Source organism: Leishmania donovani, chromosome 28 (assembly GCF_000227135.1).
Source record: "Leishmania donovani BPK282A1 complete genome, chromosome 28".
In the NCBI taxonomy this organism is placed as follows: domain Eukaryota; phylum Euglenozoa; class Kinetoplastea; order Trypanosomatida; family Trypanosomatidae; genus Leishmania; species Leishmania donovani.
Genome location: NC_018255.1, coordinates 916,661 through 930,102, shown reverse-complemented (window position 1 = coordinate 930,102; position 13,442 = coordinate 916,661). Strand labels below are relative to the sequence as shown.

At 61.0% G+C, this 13,442-nt stretch overlaps 3 protein-coding genes across 3 annotated transcripts; all 3 read right to left on the bottom strand.

Moving 5' to 3' along the window:
- Positions 1-553: 553 nt before the first annotated feature.
- Positions 554-1,411, bottom strand: LDBPK_282510 (hypothetical protein, conserved; the record flags this gene model as incomplete). The annotated part of the gene is made up of 1 exon (XM_003862301.1): positions 554-1,411. One exon carries the CDS (start codon positions 1,409-1,411, stop codon positions 554-556), a length of 858 nt encoding a protein of 285 aa, XP_003862349.1.
- An 825-nt stretch (positions 1,412-2,236) lies between these two features.
- Positions 2,237-4,312, bottom strand: LDBPK_282500 (hypothetical protein, conserved; the record flags this gene model as incomplete). Its single annotated transcript, XM_003862300.1, has 1 exon — positions 2,237-4,312. One exon carries the CDS (start codon positions 4,310-4,312, stop codon positions 2,237-2,239), a length of 2,076 nt encoding a protein of 691 aa, XP_003862348.1.
- A 3,941-nt stretch (positions 4,313-8,253) lies between these two features.
- On the bottom strand, positions 8,254-10,968 carry LDBPK_282490 (hypothetical protein, conserved; the record flags this gene model as incomplete). Its single annotated transcript, XM_003862299.1, has 1 exon — positions 8,254-10,968. The coding sequence occupies one exon, from the start codon at positions 10,966-10,968 to the stop codon at positions 8,254-8,256; it is 2,715 nt and encodes a 904-aa protein (XP_003862347.1).
- Positions 10,969-13,442: the final 2,474 nt, after the last annotated feature.

Genomic DNA, 13,442 nt, shown 5'->3' with positions numbered 1-13,442 from the left:
GGGGGGGGGGGGGGGGGGGGGGGGGGGGGGAAGCTGCTCATGTGAGGCCGCACGCATCGAGTCGTCCCCCACCGCTCCTCTCCTCTCCAATGATACGGCCACCACGACCCGCCCCGCTCGCCGTACATCCGTCTACTGCCCTTCGCTCCCGCGCGCTCTCTCCTCTCTGCTTTCCTCAGCCGACTCCTTTACGCCCCCTCCCTCTCAGGCTATTTCACGGTCATTCTGGCACTGCCCGCCCCATCCTCACCTCTCCCGCATACCTCAGCTCCTGTCATCCTTTCCTCGAGTCCGCTCATGTCGTCTTTGCACGCACGCACCGCTCACGCATCCTTGAAGTAAAATGTGCGCATGCACATGTCGGCGAGTCACAGAGAAAAGAGAGCCTACGACATAGAGGAAGAGGAGCAGGAGGGGGGAGGAGGGGGACAGAAAGAAAAGCGCGGTGCGCTGCAGCACAAAGCCGTCGGGCGCGGGAAAGTCAGCAACATGTACAGTCTCCCAAAGTGTGGCCTCCTTTTGAGCGTTGGAGCCGAAAGACAGGCACGCGCTCCTACTTGGACGTCCCTGCAGCCGCGATCTTACTTGCAGTGGAGGGGACCTTGGTGTCGCTTGCCTGCGGCTTCCTCACCACAACAGTACGCCTAAACCACGGTCTTGCCGACGCACCCTTCTTAGAGCCTGCTGCTGCCGCCGCCGATTTTGAGGTGGCCGCACCACTACCGCTGCTGCCACTGCTGCTACTAATAACGAAATTGGCGGGGTGCGGCATGTGCGCGTTGTAGTCGCCGTACGCTATCAGCTCGTTGCCCTTCCACTTAAACTCGGCATCACCGCGCATGTGGTTGGTCTCTGGGGATGGCGACCACCAGAACTTGTCGGCGTACAGGTGGTGCTTGTGGTACTTGCAGTCCATCAAGGACGGCTTTCGAATCTCGTCCAGCAAGATGTAGCGTACGCCCCACTCCTCCAGCACCCCGATAGTCTCTTCCTTGGGCATGTTTTTGAAGTGGCGCTTGAAGTTAGGGTCATTCAGCAGGTTTGTCGTGCACAGAGAATTGTCCCACGTCATGCGGGTATAGTTGCCCATGGAATCGTACTGTGAGCCCGCCATTTTCACGGCGCGAACGTCGACCATGCTGTTGTTGCGTGATCGGTGCTTAAACTGAATACGATTGTGGTGGGTTTCGATGATGTAGCGGGTACCACGACGCACGCCACCCTGTGCGTTAAACAAGTGCACACGATCATTGAAGCCCTGGAAGTTGCTGCCAAGGTAGCGCACCTTCTTCTTGCGCTCCTTCAGGATTAGCATCGTCAGCTCCATGCGGTCAGGTGTCATCCTGTTTAGCACGCGCGGCGCATACGCGTTCTGGAAGACGACCAAGGCAGGTACAGTGAAACGGAGCATTGCTAGCTACGCGCCGTCGGGTACGTGTATCTGGATATATATATATATATATGCATACATGTGTGTGTGTGTGTGTGCGTGTGTGTGAGCCGCGCTTGGCCCATAGAAGCAGAGGAAACTGCAGAAGGCAGAGGAAGGGCGCTCGGCTACACGAATCGCCGGCGGTGATGGAGAAGCTACTAGCTGCTATACTACTACTACAGATGGCCTAGATAGAAAGGCGGAGCGTGAGTGTGGAAGGAGTCAGGAGGGGGAAGAAGCAGAAGAGTCTGCGCAAAGAAAAACACTATATCCCCTGCGCGTGTGCGTGTGTGCGTGTGCTCAACATACACGGCACCAACAACAGAAGAAAAAGGAGGCGAGGAGAGAGTCACAGAGAGAGAAGGGGAGGGGCGGAGTCAGACAGTTCACCGAGTGGACGGGTCACAGAAGGAAAAGACGACAACACGCGCGCATAACGCCACGGTAGAGAAACTTTGTGTGCATGTTGTCGCCTGTTGCACCTAACGCGCGCATGGCGGGGTAACGGCATGTAGCGGTTGCGCCTTGGTCATCAGTCACCACCGCCAGCACCGCTACGCCCCAGCCGCAGCCCACACACCCATCCACCGGCATACTTTCTCTCCTCTCGCCCGTGCTCAAGGCGCAACGTCGGAAAAGCAGGAGTGCATATTATCGAAACATGGCGCTCGACGCTGATGGCGCACGTGCACACACACACGCGCGCATACATACACACGCAGCGACAGATACACGGAGAAGCGCAAGTCACTTACGTGCACCGTTTTCTCGCTCTTCGTGTTTAGCGTTGCCCCTTGAAGACCATCAGCGTCGGTAGTTGCTGTTGGTGAAGCGAAAGAAGAGTTTGTAGCGGCCGTACTGATCGAAGCTGATGCGCACCCCGCCGCGGCGGGTGTCCCACTGCTTCTTACGGATGCGGTACGCCACATCGGCGTACGGCGGGCCGACACTGAAGACGAGGAGGCAGTACTGGTCGTTCGGCCCCTCGGGTGTGTCCTCGATGCGGAATATGTGCCGCATGTCGCGTTTCGTGTTCGCGAGAGCTGGGTAAAATAAAGTGAACTCGTACCACATCTCCGTCCGCGGCGGCGGGTTAGTGCGACTGTCGTAGTGGGTGCGGTTGTACTGCGTCCACGTGAATCCCGTCTTGACCTTGCAGAAGCGATGCGGCTTCATCAGCGGCTCCGCCTCGCCGCCGCGTGCAGAGGAGCCGCCGTGGTGCGAGCGAGAGCGCGAGTAATTCGACGGCGACCCCGTCGCGGCGCCGGGGCGATTGGGGTGAGAAAGGTAGTAGTCCATCACCTCTCCCTTGTACACCTCCTCGTCCTCGTCGATCGTGTCGTGCTGTTGATGCAAGAGCTTCTCGTAGTAGGCATCGTCCGGCACATAGGCAGCCGGTAGTCCGGCCTCTGGCTGCCCAGGAATACCCAGGGCGGCGGACATCAAGTCTGCCTTGTATTGCTGCTGCTGCTCCTGCTGGGCCAGCTGCTCGCGAAGGTTGCGCTGCTGCACGGTGAACTCGGGTGGAGTGATGGCGGAATCCCGGTCAAAGCTGTGGAGGCGATCACGCGCCACCATCACGCCAAGCCGCGCGTACACCATCTTGTAAAAGTTCGAGTTGAGCCCTCGGAGGCGCTGCATGGCCTCGGCGCTGATCCGCGGCGCGGCCGCTGACAACGGCGACGATATCAAAGCTGGATCTGAAGCAGTGCCGGTAGGTGACGAAGACGACCCCGTGGGGGCTTCGGGGCAGCGAGAGAGCGCCAAAACGTCGGCAAGCAGGGCAGAAGCCTTGTACAGCTGCTGCGGCTGACGCGGACCCGCCGATGCCTCCGTCTGCTCAGCGCCCTCGTCGTCCGTACCGCCCTCACCGACCACCTGTGCCGCCACCTCCCCGTCACCGTCCCACATCGGCTCATGCTTGATGGTCTCCTTCGCTTCGGCCTTCGCTGCCGCTGCGTTGGCCGACGAGGATAGCGACGCGCCCTCTGCCGGTGTGGTCCTGCCCCCGTTGCTTTCGCCTTCCCGCGACGCCTCGCCACCGCCGCCGCCGCCACGGGTCGCAGCGTACAGGAGAAGAAGCAGCTCCCGCTCGTACCGTGGCGGCATTGCGAAGACGTGCAGGCGAGCGCTGTGCAGCGACAAGGAGTTCAGAAAGGCCTGTACACGGACCCAAAACTCGCAAGCTTGATACAACGTGGTGGCCAGAGCAAAGTCCTCGGCGTCCTGGTGTGGGCTTGCCGATCTGCCATCGTCCTCTGCCCCATGGTCCTCGCCCTCCTCGTTGGTGAAGCGAGAGTATCCATCATCGCGGTCACGCGAGCGCGAGTGGTCGTAGTAGCCACTGCCGTAGTTGTCGGCGTCGTCATAGTCGTCATCATCACGATCGCCGCGAGTGGCCGTCGCGTCGGCGATCCAGGCACCAAGGGCACCGCGGGCCTCGACAAACTCTGAAACCTCCTTCACTGTCACCTGAATGTCCTCGGCGGTGTGCTCTGCGACGAGACTCTCGCACAGCGCCGGAAGAGAGCTGCCATCGCGGCTGAACAGCTGCGGCACCAGTACCCGCTCGATGCTGGACGTCACAACCTCCTGCGCAAGCCGCACGAAATGATTCGCCGCGGCCACCTTGCTACAGTCCAAATAGTGCATGCAGAACCGAATCACAAGCACGTCCATCGGCTTCACACTGCGCGCCACGGCGGCGGCGGCAGAGGAGGAGAGGACGGTCAGTTGGCTTTCCCAGCCGCGCTGCTGTCGCTGCAGGCGCACCCGCTCCATCGCACGTGAGGCCGTTTGTCGCAGCAGCCCACCCAACGCTTCACACGCTTCCTCCTCATCTGTGCGCCGCCGCTTTCCACTAGGTCGATCCCAGTCCATTGTGGTGCCCAACTTGGACCTTGGCCCTCAGCCTTGTATGTTTTCACGTGTATCGGTCGTCTTTATTCCACTGGTGTGTGTGTGCCTGTGACGACCTGTTTACGCATACATATATATGTGTATATGTATCCCTGTAGCTACGGTGCTGTGCGTGTGCGTGTGCGTCGTCAGGCATGCGAGTGAGTCGAGGGAAGAGGTTCGACGAACAGGCGTAAGTCGAGGGGGGACGGAAGAAAGTCAGCGGGAGCGTAAGAGGGGAGGGGAGGGAGTAGGCGGAGAGAAGCGGCAGGTGAAACGCAAGGAAGCAACCAAGGGCAGCAAGCAAGCAAGCCGTCTTGGTGGTGGTGAGAGACGGATATGAGGTGCCTCTTGTGGGAAAGGCAGAAGGGGGAGTTGGGAGGCGTTCGACAACAGCACGCCCACACACCCTGCGCATGTCTTTGCTTCGATCCCTTCACTCCGACTCCTGCCCTGCCCTCCTTCATGGGCAATGGACGTCATCGAGGGCACGCAAACACGCCCGAGTCGTTTGTGGGGAGGGATTTCTCTCATCCATCTTGGCGTACGCGTCAGCCGGCCGTAGCATCGAGATAGCGCCTCGCCCCCTCCTTGCTCCACTTCCCCGCCCACACGTCCTTTTCCCTCCCCTGTGTGGCCGCCGCACGTCACACAGACGCAGCAACGGTCGATAGCATGAAACAACCAACGAGTTCGCGACGTGCGAAGATCAGCGATTCGGAGCGGAAGAAAGTGTGGGAGGGAGGGAGGGAGGGAGGGAGGGAGGGGGCTGAAGACAACTCGCAAGGAAAGGGGTGGAGAGCACAAGAGGCGCAACCGAACCACGTAAAGAGAAGGACAGTCGATAACCCCCTCACCCTCGGCATCATCACAGAGGCGGGAAGTGGCGGTGGGTGAACGGACGGATTAACTGAAGAACGAAGCAACAAGAGCACCACAATACCGCTTCGCCTCCTCCATCGCCACGCGACACACACACACACGCACGACGGGGCGCAGCGACAGAGCCGAGGAGAGGGGAGGGGAAGGCATGCGGAACGTAAACAGGAGCGAGCCGGCAAGAAACCAATCACGCATACAGAGACGTGCGCCTGCTTCTACCCTCCCTCTCTGGTCCTCTTGTCCTTCGCTCCCAGCTCTCACGCGTGCAAGTGGATCCGCGGATGGAAGAAGGGAGGCAGCAAGGATGGCGGCGCTGCAAGGAGATTCTGCACGTCTGTGTGAATGTGCGTGTACTTGCGGGGCTCGCGACCCTGCGAAAAGGCGCGCTCGCGCAGAGAGAGCAGTGCACCTGAAAGACCTCTGAGTATCGTTTCAGAGTATGTGCGCGTGAGTGCCTCGGAAAGGAGGGGGGTCTAGACGATACGGATGCACATGTGATCACGACGGGCGACTTGCAGATGCGCCAGCACACCCCAACCTGGCAAGGCCGCCGCCACTACCACCGTAGGCCACCCGCGCTTGCACATACACACGGAGGCAAGGGGGAGAACACAGAAGAGGCAAAACTAAGAGCGTCTCCCTATCACACTACACATGCACGGCCGCGTCGCACTTCGTCCAGCCACCTCCGCTTAGCCCTGTCCCTTCTTCGGGCCGATGGCCCACACGGAGCCACAGTCACAGCCGGGGACGGGGAGGAGGCGGAAACAACTCCTTGTTCATTCAGCGATGCCATTTCTCCGCCATGCAGCACGAGCTGAACGCCGCACTCTGCCCCGCCGGTCACACACACACACACACGCCCATCCGCGCGGCGCGAGGCAGCCGTGTGCATATGCGCGATAACAATGCAGGCAAGGTCATATCGGCGCGGCCTTTGCCTCCAACTCCACCCACCCCTGCGCTTCGCACGTCGCCTCGCAGCCAGCCGCATCATGTCGGCCGCCACCTGGTGCATCTCCACGAGTGGCGCAGGCTCCCCGCAGCACCAGTGGGCCGTGTGAGGGTCGGGTGTGGGATGCGTTCGAGTCACGCTGCCCAGTCACATGAGTGGCACAAGCGTGTGCACGGTCGCAGGTCGCTCCGAGGCAGCACCACCCACGACCTCACCCGCCGGCATCAGTAGCGACGCATCGCACTGACCTCCCCAAGTCTCATGCGCGCGGCCCTGCCACAGCGAGAAGTGGGGTCCGGCAATCGGCAGGGCTGGAGGAGGGAGGGGCTGCCTGGCTTCCGCCGCCCACTCCTCCACAACACAGAGAGAGAGAGAGTAGAGGGTGGGGGGCGTACGTGGGCACTCGGATATCGCAGCACGGAGGAAGAGGGGGAAAGGAGGCGGAAAGACAAGTAAAGAAAGAGCGCACGTCTGCGGTAGAGACGTGAAGAAGAGTCCGAGAACCGATACAGACACGCAAGGAGAGCAAATTCGAGGAGGCAAACGGCACGGACACGGCGTTGCCCGCCGACGACGACGGCATGCACCCTCAGAAGCAGATGCCGCTCAGGCCCACTGCCTCCCGGCTCGCCATCCCGTCCTACCGGCTAGGCAGGTTCCAGTGCACAGACTTCCGGCTCACCTCCAGCGATCGCAGACGCTTCGGCGCAGTCAAGCTGTCCGCGAGGCCGCCGTGGATGCGGGAATTGTTTGACAGAACAATCAACGCGACGCGCGGCAGCGCACCATAGTCGCTGCCGTCCACTTTTGGCATCTCGTCCACGAGCATGTGGCCACTCGAGCTCACATGCGCGTAACTTTTCGAGTTGCATGTCACGCCATCCCACGCGCAGTAGTTAGACGCGGTCCGAAGCGGTCGCATCACGCTCCGGCGCTTGTCTGCGAACTAGTGCAGGGCGCTCAGTTCTGCCTGCTCCGCAGTTCTCTTGCTCTGCGTCTGCGCGCGGTCGACAAGCAGCAGCACAGTCACGAAGATAAGCGTGATGAGGTGCCAAGGGATCGGCAGCATCTTGTCCAGCACAGTGCTCCCTGGGCGTAGCAGCAGCAGCCGCAGCAGAAGTCGAGCTGGTGGTGATGCGAGTTGTTGAACCTGTGAGTTGCGGTTGCATCGTCGCGTGTAGAAACACAAACGTGTATGGCCTATGTCAGGTGTCAACGGCGGCACAGCCGCAAGACGGCAGCCAAGGCGGAACGCAGGGGCGCAGAGAGGTCGAGGGTCATGCCAGGGCGCGAAGAGGAAATTAGGGTGCAGCATGGAGACGGCGCGCGCAGCAGCATCATAGGCGCAGCAGCGGTGCAAGCCGTTTAGTTTTGGAGCGCTCCAACGCGTGCTCACAGTACGCTAGGTAAGGGTTGAGACACGGCTATCAAGCCCATCCTGTTGCCGGCACTGCCGCTTTAACTCCCTACCTCCTTTCGGGGATGAATTCGATGAGGGTGTGCGTGACGTCCTGCGCCGCTCCTTTCCCTGGCGAGGAGCTTGTGGGCTAGTTGGTGCCCACTCCGTGAGGGGGGCCGACGCATGTTGGCGTTTTCGGTGCATGTGAGTGGGTCTGAAGGGACAGGGAGATGGGAGCGAATGACTGGGGTAGTGGTTCATGTGCACCCGGCCTAGGCGGCAGTAAAGGTACTGCGTACCGCTCTGCAGCATCGCACAGCGCGTTTGGCGGTGGTGTGAACGTCGATGATAGGAGGAGAAAAGGTGTGGTGAGGGTAGCAGCGCCTTGCTGGTTTTGATTCGCTTAGTGCTCGAGGAAAAGGCAAGAACGGCTAGAAGCAGGAGAACTATGGCTTCGGATGCGCCGAACCGCCTGCTGCGAGTTGCACCTACGAGTGCAGATCGGTAGGCGTTAGTGGTAAGTGCCGGGGGAGGGAAGGGGGCCGGAGGCCGCTGCGCCACCCATCTGATGATCACTGGTGCGACAGACAGGAAAGCGAGAGGCGGCGGCGATATAATTGTCACGGTGAGAAGTGTGCTAAAGCAGCGCCGACGCGGATGGCAACGATGTGCGGGAGGCGGACGAGGCTAGATTTCCCAGGGAAGCAAGAGCTCGTCAGAAGATTTGTTGGCTGCCCGTGATCCTGCGGCCGCCGACCTACTGGCAGAGTAAGCCGTCAGCGCTATCACGCCGTCGCGGTCGTTGTCGGCGGCTTGTTCTTGCAAGAAAGGCTCTGAACTAATCGAGGAAGCAGTGATGACGCTATCTTCGAACTGGGCGGGAGATGAGAACAGGTTCTGCCCATCGAGTCCCTCCGCACATTTACCCTGGAGTGGTGGCGTGGAGGGGTCAGCACCGCTGCCACCCTCGCGATATCGATTCTGCCTGTGCAACCCCGAGGAGCCACCCACCGCCGCAGCCGCGTAGTCTTCCCCCCAGAATGCGCCGTTGTTGGATGGTGGCGCACCTGGTGTGCCAGTGTCGTCGCTCCCCTTGCGATCGTGGGGCCGCGCCTTGGGATCGCACAGCGCCGAGGTCGATGCGCCAGTGCAGTCTGCTATGAAGACTGCGGGCTCGCCTGCTGAGCCCACCGTCGCCACTCGCGTGGACAGATGCACTCCAGGAATCTGTTTCGGCGGCGGCGGGGCAGCCAAAACGCCCGTAAGCGGCGCTGGGGTCACACTCGGCGCCGAGGAGCCTCTCAGCCCCCCGCTCCGCGGCGCCGAGTCTTCGAGGGAGACGCTGCCTGGCGAGGCCGCGCCGCGTTTGCCAGAGTTGGGCCCAAAGCAATCCGCTGAACTGCTTCTCGGATAACGGCACGCTGCGTCGCTTTCGTCACGTGTGACGTGCGAACGCCGCGCCGATTCCGGCAGCAGCTCCGACCCCTCCCCGTCATCCGCGTCCGCGCTAAGCCTTGAGAGAGATGAAGGTCGCTGCCGCTGCTGCTGCTCCTTCTGCTGTTGCTCCAAGTATGCCCGCCTTGCCGCGGCGGCCCCAGGAGAGAGAGCGGTGCCTTCGGCGAGGGGCCAACCGACGCTGGCGTCGGGCATCTCCTTGCCGGTAACGGTGAATGCGAGCAAGGGCGGTGGCAGCGAGCCGTCGTTGCGCTCCGCCATCGATGCGGGCCTGTACAGGCCCTCCTCTCGCACTCCTTCGCCCCGTCCTGCAACTGCTGTTACCTGTGCACCTGGTGGCATACTAGCGCGCCCACCAGAATCATGGCCATGGGTCACAGGTGCTGCCTCGTGAGGAGCACCGGGTTCCACCAACAATGCACCAGCCAACCCATGGCGGTGCGGGGGCTTGATCGTCTTCATGAAGTCGTGCCGCTGCTGCAGCAGCGGCGTAGAGTGGTTCTGCGACGAAGCCGACGCGTCACGAGCCGCAGCACCCTTTTCGCCCGTACGGCATCCCTGCTCGGCGCCGCGGGCGCGCGGCTTGCCAACACGACTCGCCAGAATACGGCTGCGGAGCTGCCGCGGTGCGCGGGCGTCGCCGGAGTCGGGGCACTGTCTTGTTTCACTGTCTTGCGGCGTTTGTCGGCGCGCCAGATACGGGCGTCGCGCCGCTGTGGGAGGAGGAATGGTGGGCGGGCTGGCCCTGATGAAGTGGCTGACATGCGACTGCCCACGCGCCGGTCTGTCCGCTCGGCTGCCGCCCCGCCGCTGCCAGTGACTGGATGCCGCGGTGAACGGCGAGAGCGCCTGTGCAGCCATGTCGGCGCGTTGCATGTCATCGAGGCGGGCTCGCAGTGCCTCAAAGAGAGCGGACCGGCCGTCGTCGTGCCGCCTTGCTGACGGGACTTTGACGGGGGACGACGCCAGCGATGATGTTGACGGGGTTCGTGGCATCGCACGCGGGGAGCTCTCAGTCCCAGGCAACGCATGCACGCCACCGTAGTACTGGAGCAAGCGCTGTGCCTCGTACTGGCGGATCGCAGCGAGAAGGACGCGGTGCGCCTGTGCTGCCGGGAGCTGCGCCAGCAGCCGCACCATCGCTTCGCACTGCTGGTGCTGAGAAGGAGATAGCTGCACAGGCCAGCTGCCCTCGTCTATAGGCGGCATGAGAGGAATCAGCGAGGTCGACGTGTCGTGAATGACGCTCTCTTGCTCCATAGACAACGGTGATGCTGAGGGTTGACGATGCAAGCGCGCGTGGATACCCGCGTCACGATCGTGCGCAGGGGGGCGGCTGGTACAGCGAGAGGGCAGCGGGGGAGATGAGGCCTCTACGTTCCCACCAGCCGGTGTTGCAGGTGCGGAAAAGCCACCGCCGCTCGACGTGGATGACTGCCGGCGCACTGGTGTGGCAATCACCTCAAAGTCGTGGAGAGAAGACTGAGAACGCATCTGCCCTCGCTTCTGACGCTGCTGCGAGTAGTACTGAAACACAACCGCATCCGCGGCGCCGCTTCCATTCGCGGCGCGAGATCGTCCTGCGGATGCTCCTGCCGTGACCGCCCGCCGTGGAGGTGGTGGCGGCCGCCTGGCACCGGGGCTGCAGGTTACGTCGTGGTAGCGCGGGCCGACGTCTCGGCCCCCACCGTTCGCGTAGACATGCAGCCGTCTGTGCGGCGACTGATAGGAGCACCCACTTGACACTGCAGCGCAGGTCAAAGGAAGGCCGTACGAGTCGCGGAACAGACTCGCCTGCGTCGGAAAGTACGCCGCTGACGACGAGCATGCCGACGCCCTGCGGCGAGGTGGCGCATGAAGCGCATTTGGGTGTACAGGTGCACCGGCGCAGTTCACCTCACCCGGCGCCGACGAATGTGGTCGCCGCTGCAAAGACACGCGGCTCATTCGCTCTAACAATGATGAGAACAACGCGCTACAGGTCGAGGGAAAAGAGAAGCGAGAATGTCTGTTCGCTCGTTTTTGTTGGTTTCACTTCGCTCTCGCGCTGTGTGTGTGTGTGTGTGTATGTGTGTGTGGGTGGATGCGTCCTTTACTCTCTGCTCCTCTCTCACCCCACTAACAGCCACCTCGAGAAGACACACCACTGCTCTTTGCGTTTTCGTGTGTTGCTGTTGTTCGGCCCACTGGCTGAGTTGTGTATAGGGACGTGTGCTGAGCGCTTCGCCCTTGCCATGCGCCTCGCGCTTGTCTCGACGAATCCGGTATAATCCCAAAATGAAGCGCAACAACAGCGAAAAGATTTCTATATGAGAAAGTGGACGGGGTGTGGTGTGGGACACAGCAGCAGAAGACACCGACACACACAGCGAGAGCGGGTGTGGTACCGGAGGAGAGACGAGTGCTGTGGGGGGAGGGATGGGGAGGGGGGCAGAACCAAACGCCGAAAACGACAGCGAAAGTCGGGAGAGAGCTAGCAACAGGCCAACTAAAAGCGCGCGGAGTACATGCAGCTGGTGCAAGGACACACACACACACACGACACAGAGACAACAGCAGCAGCTGCAACAAAGGCGAGAGTGGGCCGTAAACACCTCCACCCCTCCTCCAAGCAAGGCAGGCAAGGAGACTGTGGAGGCGTTTCAATGGGCCAGTGTATATGTATGTGTGTATGTGTGTGCGTGTATGTCTGCGTTTAGAGTAGAGTGGGGCCGGTACAGGGAAGGAGTTGCAGAGAAGGGGGAGAGAGGCAAGAGCAACGAAGAGAAGCAAGGGATACAGGGGGGACGGACGAAATATGAAAAGGGTAAAGTGCGTGTGTATGCGTGTGTATGTGTGTGCGTGTGTGTGTGTGTGTGCGTCTCTCTGGGAGCTGGCGTGCATGCGAAATCTCACAAGCACGAGAGAGGCTTGGAGCACATGCAACTGGGGAGAGAGAGTACGAGAGACAGTCACACGCGTGCGCGCACTCACACGAGGGGTTCGCGTTTGCTTCTCTGTGTGTGTCTTTCTCTGGGAAGAGGAGGGGAGGGGCTTAGATAACGAAGCGTTCTGGGGCGGAGGCACGTGGCCGGATGAGACGACGTGTGAGGATGTGCGCTCTACCAGAACTGCAGCAATGGTGACGACGATGAGTGGTACAGCACTAGGCAACGCAAACGATTGTGGGCACAGCACAGCAACCGTCAGAGATTCCGTTAGCAGAGCGGTCAAAGGGCGGAGGTGTATAATCGATTTGCCTGGCGGACTTCTCGTGTGACTGTGTGTATGCCGCTGCGTCTGTGTGTGGCGTGCCTCGGTAAGCAACAATCACACGAATCCAATGGCACAGGAGAGGAGGATGGGCAGATGGGAGGGCAACAGATGCATCGGCTGCGCACAATCCTTTCAGCGAAGCGGTACTTTCCCACGTCCACAATCAAAGGCAGAGGACTGGAAAGAGGAGGGAAAGGGAGGGGGAGTTTCGGGCAAATTCAGATCGGCATGTCGGTGTACGTGTGGCATCGTGACAGCGCGCGGACAGAGAGGGATAAGGGAGGAAGAAAAGAGGGCAAGGTGAAGAAATGGAGAAGAGCGCAGAGGAAAGAGCGAAGACGCAAACGTGACGAGGCGGAGCCATCAGCTGCGCGCCTGGCATACAGCCGACACATAACACACGCGCGTGCACCCCTATAGGGCGATGAACCAGACACAAGAAGGGAAAGGGAAGACGAGGGTTGATGCGTGACGATGGGGAGAAGCAATTGGAAACAACGCAAAACACAGAATAGGAGTAGCGCAGTCCCGCCCCCCCCCCCCCTCTCAGCTTTCCCTCAACGCTACTGCTCGTACCTGCTTCTCTCCTCCTCGTCCACCTCCCTTCTCCCATTGTCATCACGGTATATCCCTCTGCTAACGGGGTGCATCGACGACGATTGCCGCCAAAGCCACTCACACGCCACTAGACACCTCTTGTGCGCATCTCGGGCATGCATGTGCCTGCGCTAAGCTGCTCTTGTGTTGCTCTTCGTCTTCGTGCTGGTTTGGGGCATTTGTTTTTTTTTTTCGCGCGGGTGCATATGTATGTGCGTGTGTGGATATGGTGCTTGAGGGCATGGGGGGGGGGGATATACATGTGTGGGGCAACGCCCTTGCCAGGTAGTGCGCCCATATCCACATCCGCACACACGCGCAGATACCGCCTACCGTTATCACAAAGAAACCGGAGAGAGAGAGAGGAACAACGAAACGCACCGGCGCTCACGACGAGGGGGGAGAAGCAACCAGCAACAACAACACACGTGCACATGTGTACGCTCTCATAGGCAGGCGCAGAGATACATAGATCGTGCACGACCGGGGGGCGGGCAGCCGTCCTTCCTTTCTTTGCCTCCCCCCCCCTCCTTCCACTCTTGTGCGCTCCTTGGCGCTGCCAGACGCAC